Source organism: Leuresthes tenuis, unplaced genomic scaffold (genome assembly GCF_036924035.1).
Source record: "Leuresthes tenuis unplaced genomic scaffold, fLeuTen1.0.hap1 SCAF_24, whole genome shotgun sequence".
NCBI classification, from domain to species: Eukaryota; Metazoa; Chordata; class Actinopteri; order Atheriniformes; family Atherinopsidae; genus Leuresthes; species Leuresthes tenuis.
Genome location: NW_027325378.1, coordinates 4619659 through 4632360, shown reverse-complemented (window position 1 = coordinate 4632360; position 12702 = coordinate 4619659). Strand labels below are relative to the sequence as shown.

General features: G+C 44.9%; 1 protein-coding gene across 10 annotated transcripts in view; it reads right to left on the bottom strand.

The window, feature by feature from the left end:
- Positions 1-45: 45 nt before the first annotated feature.
- abi1a (abl-interactor 1a) overlaps positions 46-12702 on the bottom strand; it is a 45915-nt gene continuing 33258 nt past the window's right edge. For 2 of the 10 annotated variants that reach the window (XM_072378155.1, XM_072378156.1), the window contains 6 exons: positions 9337-9437; positions 8149-8292; positions 5211-5480; positions 3785-3871; positions 2153-2344; positions 46-2069 (listed from right to left, as the gene is read on the bottom strand). In XM_072378155.1, the coding sequence (XP_072234256.1) occupies positions 1894-2069; positions 2153-2344; positions 3785-3871; positions 5211-5480; positions 8149-8292; positions 9337-9437 (970 nt within the window). In that variant the 3' untranslated portion in view covers positions 46-1893. The remainder of the gene's footprint in view (positions 2070-2152; positions 2345-3784; positions 3872-5210; positions 5481-8148; positions 8293-9336; positions 9438-12702) is intronic. The other 8 variants (XM_072378158.1, XM_072378159.1, XM_072378160.1 and 5 more) reach the window with 5 other exon arrangements.

Sequence of the window (12702 nt, the reverse complement as noted above, 5' to 3'; positions counted from 1 at the left end):
CCTTTGCTTCCTTTTCATTTCCCACCAAGTGACGACACACGCGTGTTGTAGATAGAATTGTTTATTATAAAAGACTGTACATTAATTTTTCAATCAACATATTATATGTACAAATGAGGGGCAGAGGGAGGTGGATTTCAATAGTTCTACCCATGAAAATGTTTTTGAAACTGAATGAAAATGGGACAAAGAAAATAAATCGAGGCATTGGCTGCAAAATCCTGAAATGTGACCACTGCAGCCAATGCAAATCAAATGTCCAAGAGCCAACACAGGGAAGAATAACAGTATAATGAAGATGATTCCTGAGTGATGGCTGATTTTACTTGAGTTACTGTATTAATATGTACACCTGTGCAGCCCAGAGCAGGTCATTGTTGCTTTAAGACTGAGGAGGTATTAGTTGTTTGTTGCTCTGCATTATCACATCTCAATTGTCACATGGCAGTGTCGGGCAGGACAACTCCAGTCTGAACTGTCACTGCCATATTCCATTAATTTAGCTGGATCCTACAGATTGTGTGGATTAGCCTGAAGTAACAGCAGTGGCGGGATGTGGCAGGCTCGTTCGAGATGAACTGCACAGCAGAAGTCACAGAAACGCTTCCCAATCCACCAGTCTGTGCACCGGTTTTCACGCTAAGCCTACCATAAATAGATCGTAAGCATGAATTATGGATTGAAATTGGAGGGGAAAACAACACAATAGCTGTAGGTATTGCTGCTCGAGTCATTTACAGAATCCTGACGTTCAAAATGAGCAGAAGGTCTTCAATAAGTTGGAATCTCCGGCGAACCGACTGTAAACCATGTGGTTTAACTTGTTAATAAACCTACAAAATCAAAGGGAAAGAAAAGTTTCTACTTCCGAATCCAGACCCGATGCAACATGAGTGTGTTCACACCTCTGAGTGTCATTTAAAAACTGATAAACGGGGTTAAACTTTCTGTTTAATGTGGCCGAGAAGTAAAAGCTTTCAGGATACTTTTTAAAAGCAAAACTCAGTGGGTTGAAACATCCTGCCACTGACATCTGAAGCAAACAGAGGTCACGGCCGTCGACTTTCCCGTGAAATCAGAGCGAGTCTGGATCGACAGAACTCCAACCGTCATGCATCTTACTGCAGTGGTGAATTCTGCTCAGCCGCCTCGAACGAGCCCGCTCTTTAAATGCTGGATTCAAAACAAAGAAAGGAGTGTGTCCTCGTGCCTCAAACAGATTTCATCTTGATTACTTTAAATTTTAAAAGGTGAGACCATGATGGCTTGAAATTGACTTCAGAGTAAAAATTCAGTGATTTCAACAGTGATTAAAAAAAAAAAAGGAAATACATTTACAACATAATGGAAGCATAATGGCAACAAACTTAAGATTACATTATATTTGCATGCTTTTTACGCCGATTTTGAGCAGTATTTGTTTCTTTGAGACACCATTTACAGTATTTAAAAGCATCAGCTGTGTTTGTTTTCCCGTATGGAGTCAAGGGCGCCACGACGAAGGCGATCATGATCAATATTCACTGAATTTACATCACAGAACCCCAAACGGCTGCAGCTCGACTGAAGGTGCTTCACGTGGCCTTTATTTGTTCCATTAAAGTTAGCGCTGTTCGTCACAGAAGAGTTCGGAAAATCTTTGTTCAGGCAAGATGTCGCCGCACATCCTTCAGCTGTCCCCCACCCACCCTATCACACCAAAATTAACTAAATATTTATTACTTTTTATTTTATTTGCAACCAGTAAAGACAAAAAAAGAACATTCTGCCGTATTAAAAAAACAAAACAGGGTCATACAGTTATATCTATGTGTGTCAGGATTGCTGGGGTCAGTCTCTCGGCGGGTTAGGATATGACTGAATAAATAGACTGTACGTTACTGCGAGCTCCCTTCAGTCGGCGTAGTGCATGATGGACTCCACGTAGTTGCCGGGGAACAGACCGGTGACGCCGTTGGCCATGCCCTCAAACCAGCCGTCATCGTTCTTTTTGATGACGTAGATGATGGCGCCCTCCATGAACGTCAGCTCGTCGTCCTTGTCCTTGGCGTAGTCGTAGATGGCCACCACTGTGAACAGGAGGGGGGGGTTTGATCAGAACCAGACAGAGGACTTGTAGCTCACAGCATTAGCCCTCGAGTTTTGAGCAAACCTTTCTCGATGTAGTTCTTGGGGGCCCACTGTGGGTCTGCGTCGGCGTAGGGGTCATTGTAGTGCACGACCGCGGCGTCCTCCTCTTCCTCCTCGTAATCCACTGGAGGGGGGGGCGGAGGCGGCGGGGAGTCGTCAAACATGGGCATCTCAGACGGGGGAGGAGGGGGAGGCGGAGTAGGAGTGTCTGCAACTTTTGAACACACAGAAGAAGTTAATCGAGAAGTTTGGGCTGGATTCACGGGGGTCTGGAGCCTGGTGGGGGCGGCGGCGGCATCATGCAGCCTTTTATATCAGGTTAAGACATGCAGAAAGTTGTGTTTGCATTCAGTGAGCAGGCAGCAAGACGTCTCATTGATCACTTCACACGGTGCGTTTACGTCTGAGGTGTTTTCAGGCATGCACGTGCAGAAAAAAGGGAACTGACTTACAAGCTTTTAAACTGTGAATGTCATGCCATTGTGCACGTTTGAGGTTTGTTTGACTTGTTTGGGAAAATAATTCTAAACGGTATGAAGACTAAAGTACAATAATTCTTATTTGACCAATAGGTTTCTCTGGATAGAAATAATATAAGTAAAGCCTTAAATATACGTCACACCAATCGAATGATTCTTTCAGTTGATAACTAGCTTTGTTTTATTTCCATGTCTGTTCTGGGACTTTTCTCTTAGGGATCCAGGAGCAGAGCTCATTGAGCCCTTCCACAGGGCCTTTGGAAGCCATTTAGATGAACACTACTCCTCGATCCCTAATTGTTTGTCACATGGAGCCATCTGGGAAGTCCTCAGCAGAAACTGCTTTGGAAAGGCAAAAGCCCTCAAATTAGACAGTTAATTATAGGAGGTGTCTGTCTATTACCACCTAGCATGGGAAACTTCAACCAGTCATCTCAGCTTCTTCTTTTTCATTCATTACTTTCCTAATGACTGAAAACACCTTCAAGTATCCGAGTAGCAGCCCTGCTAACAACTAATGGTCAAAATCTGAATGATAAGATGAGTTTAAAGGTTTCTTTAATGAGCTTTTTGAGCACAAGACACACTGCCATCACACAATTCCTCTCATCCTCTGACTAATATATTAGTCAATCAATATATTAATTATGTGGTCCAAAATATTCTTTGAACAGCTTTAGTTTAACTACAGCTGATCAACTTCATAGCTGTGTGTGATTGTCTTCTTAAGTCCCTTTTATTGATCATTTCCAACTATAGGAAAGCTGTTGGTCATAATAAAGAAAAAGGCAAGGGTATGAATGATTTTGGTCTCAACTGGGAGATGGCTTTCGTACAACTCGATTACAAACTGCAGGATTTGGGCCAGCAGATGGCAGCAGAGAGCCCCATGTTCTCCAGTTCTGCACCTCAGCTTAACTGCAGAACTACAAGTGCAGTCACACTCAAGAGATTAAACAGGAACCTCGTTCAATGTAGTGCTGCTGCTGCAGAAATAATCTGCAGATACATTTTACGCAAATGACGATGCTGAATTAAATTAATATAAGAGATTTGTATTAATTGTTCTCAACAAAAAGCCTATTAAGGACATCCAATGCATGCTGGGTGATGTGGAAATGGGAACAGATGGCACAGATAAGGAGGAAGTTGCTGAATGTATCCTCTTCACTTACTGCTCTCCTGCATCCTGGCCACAAAGCCAGTCAGAGGTATCTGTGGAGTCAGCTGGGGCATGGGAGGAGGAGGAGGAGCAACAGACACTGAAAGCCAGCGGAGAAAAAAGAGGAAGGAGGAGAAAAAGAGTGGCAGAGAGGAGAGAAAGAGAGATAGAGCCAATCAGTCACAGAGAACGTACAGAGGACAGTTCAGACTGCAACCCAAAAACAAGAAAACACAACAGTGACAGACGCGCTGCGAGAACAGTGAGCTTGAACACATCTACGATGAGGAAACAAGAGCCAAGAGCAACACTCCAGGTGTCCCCGAAATAACCGCCTGCTGAACAGATGTTTCAAAAACATTTAAGAACTCCCAGTTATCAGAGAATACGACGACACAAGCGCCGGATGAAGTTCAGTGACGTCTTTGACTGTGATGAGATTTCACATGGCGTTGGAGGATCGGGGGATAAACTGAGGATTATGCTTGATTTCGGTCAACAGGACCATTTCCACTCTTTAAAAAAAAGGTTGATGCTGCAAATAACCACACAGGGGCGCTGTTCGCTTTGAGTGACTCTGAAATTAGACCCCAACCCATCAGACGATATGAAGAGTGGTGTGGAAACACTGTTTCCAAATCATCTGATCCATGCCAAATTAGAGAGACAGGGACTGAGTCACGGACCCAAAGGGAACTCTGGACAGATGAGCCACCAGGAGCCCGACTGTGCTGATATCAACGCAGATGTAACCACTTATTGAATCTGGATAAGAAAAACACGTGCAAGGCTTTTATGCTTCCTGAGTGCAGTGTGATCGATCCCATCTGGAGGTGGACTGGCGTGCGCTGGTATCAGCCAGGTGTAAATGTTATTCATGGAGCGTGACCACATTCTTGGGGAAAAAAGATCCACGAAGCATGTTGAAAGGTCACCGAACTCAGTCTCCTGCAGCCATCTCAGGCTGAGGCAGAGGCAGCTGTTATCAGCTCTCTCTTTGGGAAGTGATGCTATCATAATTCAGGTAATGCTCATTAATAACCGGTCTCATTTCAACCAGATAAAACTCAGAAAATAAAATCCATGTGACTGTGTGTTGACAAGTCGATGTCTAAAACGGTTAAAAACGCATCAAAGGCAGACTTTGACCGTCTGCATCACATCTGCCTCAGGATGCTTTCCGCATCAATACTAAAGACATCACAGGGTTGGATAAAAAGCCTTAACCTGCACTTTAAGGGAAAAGTCAATAATTCTGATAAGAACAAAGCCTCACCTTTAGAAAGCAGAGGCGCACTTACATGTATGACATATTACTCAAAGACTACAGTGGTCAGCTTTAGCTTTTTGTGATTGTGCGTGATTTGGAGGAATTGTGTGCTTCTGTGACAGTTCAGCATCTATAAAGCAGGTTGGAGCTGGAGACAGAAGGGCCTTACTTGAGATCTGGCCGTAGCCGGGAGTGCCTCCATTAATATGAGGCTGCTGCTGCTGCTGCTGCTGTTGCTGCTGCTGCTGCTGCTGCTGCTGCTGCTGCTGCTGCTGCTGCAAGGAGAACTGCGAAGTGACCGACGGCGCCCGGCGGTAGGTGCCCGTGGCCGAAACCATAGAGATAGAGGAGTTGGAGGGGTTGTGCCGCGAAATCTGCCGCGAGATGGTTCCAAACTGGGACATTGGAGCGGGGCCCAGACCAGGCCCAGGGGCCACCACTAGAAACACCCAAAGAGAGGGAGGAAGGAGATGGAGGACAGGCAGGACCCAAAGAGGGAGGGAGGGTTAGACAGAGGAGATGGAAAGAAGGGAGACAGGACATGAATCATCAAAGACACAGCTTTTAAATACCTATCAGAGCCCCACACCTTATGAAACGACAATAACAGAGGAAGCAGGCGAGCTGAAAGAATGAACGTTGATTGCTAATGCTGTTACAGAGACATATTTCATGAGCAGTCCCAAGAAGGCATCTGATTAAATCTTGCACTGAAGGGGGAAAGATGGAGTGAGGAATAAGCAAAGCAGCAACACATCTAAGTGATCCTTCAGCAGACTGCAGGCAGCGTTGGTGGGAAAAAAAATGTCCATAAAGCACAACAAAGCATCAAATACACTCAAATATCTGAGTTATCAGCGTGGGGAAAACAGGGAGAGAAAGAGTTAAAGACGTTTTTCCCTTTGTTCTGCTCCAGCATTTCCTCTTTTACATTTTCTAGATAAGAAGACTCAGGAAATGAGTGGATTCAGGGGAAGTAAAAATTGAGACGAACACAGACAAACTTCTCCATGCTGTCATCAGCAGGGACAATTAGAGCTGACAGAGTGTGCTGATGTTCAGCGGGCAAACCCTCCATGTTTCAGACGAGCAGCTGCACAAACACACGCTTAAAAGTTGATACTAATCAAACAGCTGGACACTTTTCAGCCTCGCAGAGCTCTCACAGTAAATCAAACCCGATATCACTCAGTGATTCTGAATCAATACCCCGTGAAGATTAAAGCTGCATCGGGTAATAATGGATATTTGCAGCACTGAAGCGGCTGTTTAACTGCTCTGCGACTCCATTAAGCTGCAATCATACTATGTCATATTAGCTGTGATTGTCAGAGTGGAGAGCTGGACCCCCCCCACACACACAGTACCGGTGATCATAACTGGTGTCTTTTACTTTAACTGAACCTCCAATCCAATTTTGATCCATCTGATGGTTCCACACCTGGTGCAAAGTAGGGAAAAATGCTGCTAAATTTGCCCTTTAGAGCCAAAAAATGGCTGCTCACCAGAGACGAGCTGCTGCGGAAACACAGCCAACAATGTACCTCAACTGGTTAGATTCACTGGATTCAAACATGCATGTAGAACATGTTTGACTGAAAACCAGACGAACACGCCCAGATCACACAGATGATTGAATCACTCTGCATGTATATGCTTAATCAGACTCAAATGGACCCAGGCACTCTGCACTGAAAAACAGTAGAGAATAAGTGCATATTATTCCACCCAATTACCCAATAAACTTGCTCTCATTCTTGATCTTCCTCTTTCCTCCGTGTGACAGATAAACGCCTCAGACATTGTGACTGAAAAGCGACCCTTTAAGACGACGTGTTTTGGACGGAGCATAATGCAGGATGAGCTGTGAGCTGCCTTATGGACAGAAAAAAATAATAAAATAAATCAATCAGTGTTTTCCTTTCAGTTTCAGAGCCTCCTTTGGTCATCTGAAATGTGTTTTTGTAAAGAAAAAGAAAGTTAATACAACTCTTGCAGACCCAAGCAAGGTGCACATGGGGATTGTGTTCCCATGACTACCAATCAAAGCGGAGTCCATTAACACCCGGGACCAGGAGGTGTATTCGATGCAGATGAAACACTTTCTCATGGCACTCAAAAGCCAGATCTGGGCTGGGTGTTTGCTAGCTACAGCCAGCTATAGTCTTATACTGCTGGCACAGTATTTATCTTCAAATATCTTCAGTTAAATCATGAAACAGCATTTGATAAGGCCAGATGTGCTACTTCTCACTCTACTTCCACCTTTGGGGATCATACAGAGCGTTGTAAACCCTATCAGCTCTGTTCAGTTAATGGTTAACGGTTCTTTGTTTGCTCATGTTCCATCTCAATACCAAGTTTCATAAAAGTTTTTTGCATAATCTTGCGCTGAAAGACCTGAACTGTATTATAAAACCTAATCTGTGTGCTGGATCCCGTTTAAAGAAAGTGTGAATCTTAGACACAATCAGGCCAATATGTGCCTGAGCTTGGGGAAAATGTTGCCAGATGCAGCTTTAACCAGAATCAGTTTCTCAGAAAGGAGACCAAATGAAGCCCACATACTGTACCTGTGCACGAGAAGCCTCAAAGTCACATATTTTGGAGCAAAATTACTGCCAGTGAGATCCTCTCTTGGAGGGACTTTCTTGAAATGTTCAGCTGCAAATTTTGCCCAAAGGTCAAATGTGGATTTTTAAACTTTTTAAAAAACTTTTTAAGACTCTACAGGCAGTAATTAACTTTAGGTGGGCCCTTGGTGACGTGAGACTTCAATGTTATCCAGAGAAGAAATAAAGAGCAACATACCGTCGTCATCACCACCACCACCACAGAGAATTAAGGTAAAAGCTACACACTGCAAGCAATCCTCGTTAGTCGTCAGCCAATTAGATTTTTATCTCTTCTCATTTCCTCAGTTTCATTTCATTTCATTTACTGTGAACTGACTGCATAGAAACTAGTGCAGCTGCATCCAGAACAGTGTTGCTTGCAGTGTGTAGAGACAGACATCCACACCCACAGCACCCTGATCTCTTCCATGAGGAACCCGTCACAGCGTAGCGAGGATCCGCCGGCAGCCCCGCGGAGGTCGGGAATCTCACCTATGGGTGGTGGAGGTGGTGGAGGTGGAGGTGGTGCTGGTGGGGCTGGTGGGGCGAGCCCGGCCATGGGAGAAGCAGGTGCGGGTGGAGGTGGAGGGGGTGGGGGAGGCGGAGGGGCTCCCGGAGGAGCAGACATGGGCGGGACTAAAAGGAGTGTTGGCATTAGTTGAAGCAGCAACTGCGCCGTTACACAACATCACAACAACGAAGAACCCTCCGAAGACCGGAGGAGAGCGCTCAGACTTTTCCAAGACGGCGCTCACTCGGACACGCTTCTCCCGAGTGGTGCGGATTGAGTGTTTCCATGGCAACCCTGCAGCGAGAGCAGCGGAGGGCGCCGCTCCGCTTGGCCCGCTCCCGGTGCCGAGCTAAAGCAGCTAAATACCTACAATGTTTCCCCCTCAGCTCGTAGCACCGTCTCAGTGGTGCTGTAATGCAACCCTGCGTGTAGCCTGCGTCGGGGGTTATGTGCGCTTTCCTGTTCAAACGTAAAGCAGCTGGCCTCACGCAGCTTGGCCTATTTACACAGTGGGATAGAGAATCAGCTGCACTTAGAACACAATGGGCCTCAATAATCCCTGTCTGGTAAACATAGGCTCTGTGCAGAGCAGCCCAACTATCTGCAAATGGTATATTTAAACACTGTTAAATAAGGCCTTTTATGGGCATAACCATACTTATTATACAAATGTTTAAAGGATACAAGCTTGCTGCCTGATTTCTGTTGCTCCACATTTCTAAAATGTAGCTTTCAAACACATTCCTTCTGATAACTGGATACAGAGATGAGTTTATAACAGTGGTATGTTGTAGTGAATCTGCCTGTTGCTTAATTTATGTACAAAATAAAGTGACTGAGGCTCACACAGCTGTGCATGCTGTCCAAACAGAGTAGCTCTGCATTTTCATCCTTCCCTGCCAGTGTTCAAAGGGCTCAGGCTTATTTATTAGTAGAGTTTAGCTGATGAGAGTTTGGGATTTTCTTCAGTCTAAATGCCATATTTTGCACGTGTTCTTATAAGGTCTGAAAGTCTCCTGAGGATGCATTCAGAATGTCAGAAACCAAACTGAATCTCTGCGGGGCAAAGAGGGGCTGCTTTGATGTCAGGTTATGCAAAACGGCCGATGCTGGAGTAACACAACAGTAACCTGTGGTGAAAATAAAAATCCGCTGCCTCTGATGCTCACCTGGTCCAGAATTGGGGATGGAGGGTGTAGGCACTGCGATGGGAATGCCGATCCCGCTGCTGCCGCTGTTCTCCCTGCTGCTGCTGCCCCCGCTGCTTCCACTGAGGGCACAGATCAAAAACAGGACGTTGTTTTATTCAGGGCGACCTGCTCAGACTGCACAGCGAGGAAACCACAGATACAAGGACTACGTCTCTCTGCTCGTGTCCCAATTAGATCCGCCGTCTGCAAACCTAAAGTTCTGGAGAATAACACAATTAAATTCAGTATTCTTAGATATCTTGAATGTGATGCTGCGGTTGCTTCCAAATAGTAAATCCCCATAATTAGCATCAACCTCTAATATGAAGGTTTGCTTTGACTTCACTCATCACTGTTGTACATGAGCCTGCAGGAACTGACACGTCAGCTCAGCCTTTGATTTGACGAGTGACACACAAAACTCGACGCATATGCTGCTAATGTAACATGTGATCCATTCATCTAACAGACGCATGTGGACACATCTCTGTACTTTGTTCCAGTGGATCTCCCCGCTCTGCTGCTGAAACCCCCCCTCAGCATGATGGCGTCACCGCCGTGCTTCACTGTTGGAACTCTGGACATCCAGGTTTCTGCCACATTGAAGCCAGTTCAATCTTTGTTCCTTTTAAGCAAACTTCAGGGTCAACATTCATGTGTCTTTCAAGGTGAAAGGACTTCTGTCTGGTCACTCAAACATGAAGCTCAGATCTGAGCAGAGATCTGGAAGCTCAGCCAGAGTTACTATCAGACCTTTATCTGCAGATCACTCGGCTCGACAGCACTAAGAAGTGCTCAGAACGTCTTCCATTTAAGAATTACGGAGGCTCTTGGGAACCTTTAACGCAGCATTCTTGTATTCTTTTTTTCGGATCCGTGCTTCAACACAACCCTGAATCTGAGCTCTGTCAGCTAGAAGAACTTACAAAGAGTCTGGTCAAATAGTCTATTTTCCACCCAGGAAAATCTGTCTGGCAGCCATGACAGAAAATTCATTTGCAATTCACTAAATAAGGAAAAGAGCTTCAATAACTCCTTTGATAATCTATTTTAGTGCAGGAAACATCCTTTATGAGAGGAAGGAGATAACTCCGTTCCACAAGTCATTCTTTCTCTTAAAACTGAGCAAATGAGCCTTTTCTGTGAAACATTTTACACACAAAATAAAAGCCTCTGATAACATGTGAAACGTGTAAAAAACTTCTTCTTATTCCAGCTTTACTGATGATCTGTTCCAGAGTAAAGTGAGTCTCTTGGAGTCTCAGAAACTACAGTAAAACATCAATGAATTATGACTTTAATCTGCTGAATGTTAACTTCATTCTACAGGAGGTAATTTATTACAATATGCCACAGCTTCTACTAAAAAATGTCACGAAAACTTCAGCTTCTCTTGTTAAAAAGAATGGTATCGGCCTTATTAAGGGGAGTAATAAACAGCATCCAGCAGAGGATGTATGTCAGCCCTGCAGCAGCCTGTATGAGCTCTGTTTCACCCTGCATTTGACCCCAGGGTGCGCAGATCAACGGTCAGACTAACTAACCCCCCCCCCACCTCCTGCTAACTCGCGCTCTCTTTCAGGCTGCCCTTGATCCTAATTTCTGCTCCAATCTCACGCTCCACCTCTCCTTTTTTCTGTCTCTTTCATCCCTCCACCTCAGCCAGTCCCCCCCTCCTCTCACCCCTGGCCGTGCCTCGACCTCCTTCTCTCATGTCTTCATCGCCTCTGGAGGGATTCCCCCCTTCGCTCCACCTCCCCCACATCCCTTTATCCCCTCTTTCCATCAACTCCCCGCCTCCCCTTCCTCTCTGATCCATGTCAGTCAAGCCCTCAGGCTCTCCGGGCACAAAAAACAGGGGTTACCCCCCCTGAAGGATGATGGGGTGGTGGGAGTAAAGTGTCTGTGGGGGATAAAGGCCAAACAATATCATGTCATCCCTCTTTTGAAGTGAACGCTGCACTTGAGCCCCCCCATCAGTATGTTTTGAATTCATCCCTTCTAATCCCTCTATAACTTACCCTTTCGGTTGCTAACCCATTTATCTCTCTGCCAGCTTTTGCTTCTTCTATCCTCCCTCTTTGTTTCAAAGTGCTGTGAAGTCAAAGCCCTCCGTTCTGTCTGCTGCTCCTCATCCTTGCCTGCCTCGTTAAGTCAGCCTCCATCTAATATAGGAACCGTTTGGAAAACAACAATCTGTGACACACGGCTACACTTACGGGGAAAGAAGACTCAGAGTATAAACAGTATGCTCTGTGAAAGCTGACTTAAATCAGCCTGAATCATTATCTCATGCGACAAAGATCAGGAAACTCCTCATTTGCAAAGACTTAAATAACATGAGGCACGTGAAAAAAGGAGCACGGACACGAGTGCTGCTGTAAGAGACACCGTTTCAGCTCAAGTCCCTTCCTCACTTATTGGTGAACAGATAACTGGGGGGGGGGGGGATTCAGGACAAGCAAAAGCACAGCATGAGCAAAAGTTATCTAAAGAATACATCATCTTTGTAAGCGTTGCCTCGTGGAGGGAGTACGAGGGAGGCTTTCCTTCTTAATTAGCCGTCTGACACTTTAGCAGTAACTCAAACCCGTTTATCGTTACAAACAGTGAACAAGTCACTAAAAAACTCCGTTTGGTGGCTGCTGCAGCAAAGTGCTGATGTTTTATCACAAAGATAAAGGTATTTAATAAGGGAAGTGAGCAGTTCTGCTCCTCCAACTTAAAAGCATGACAACACCTATTTTAATCCCCATGTTTTACATAAATAATGAGACATTTTATTGCATTAATAAAGCTTCATAAAACTCTATGAATGTTTAGAATCACGCATTATACCTCAGAGCAGAACATTGGAGTCACACAACGTCAGTTTTTCCATTTCAGAAACATTTCCGAACCCATTTTACACCCCAGCACTCATCTTTCAGAGTATCACGATGTCTTATAAATGAGCACGAGAGGAGGAGGAATAATTGTGCGGTGAAGCTACTTTGAGGGGATCAGACGCACTGTTAATTTAGTTGTTACCTGGTGAGCAAGGCATTGAACATCCTGGTTAGATTCTTGAAAAGAGACTTTCTTTTAAACTGGTTTGAACTCCATGACACGACCAAAGAAGATGGAGAGCTGTTCTCAAACGATAGGGTGTTTCATTTAAAAGGTAAACAATCTTCTTCTAAACGGATGCCAGTAGATTAAACAGTCGAGAGCTTTCCCCGGAACACAGCCTCGTCACAAAAAAATTAATGTTTCAAAGCTTTTTGTCCGGATATTTGCAGGCACTCTCCAAAAATGGCTGCACCCAGTCCACATAGCTGGTGCTCTTTGCCTGATATTTCCTCC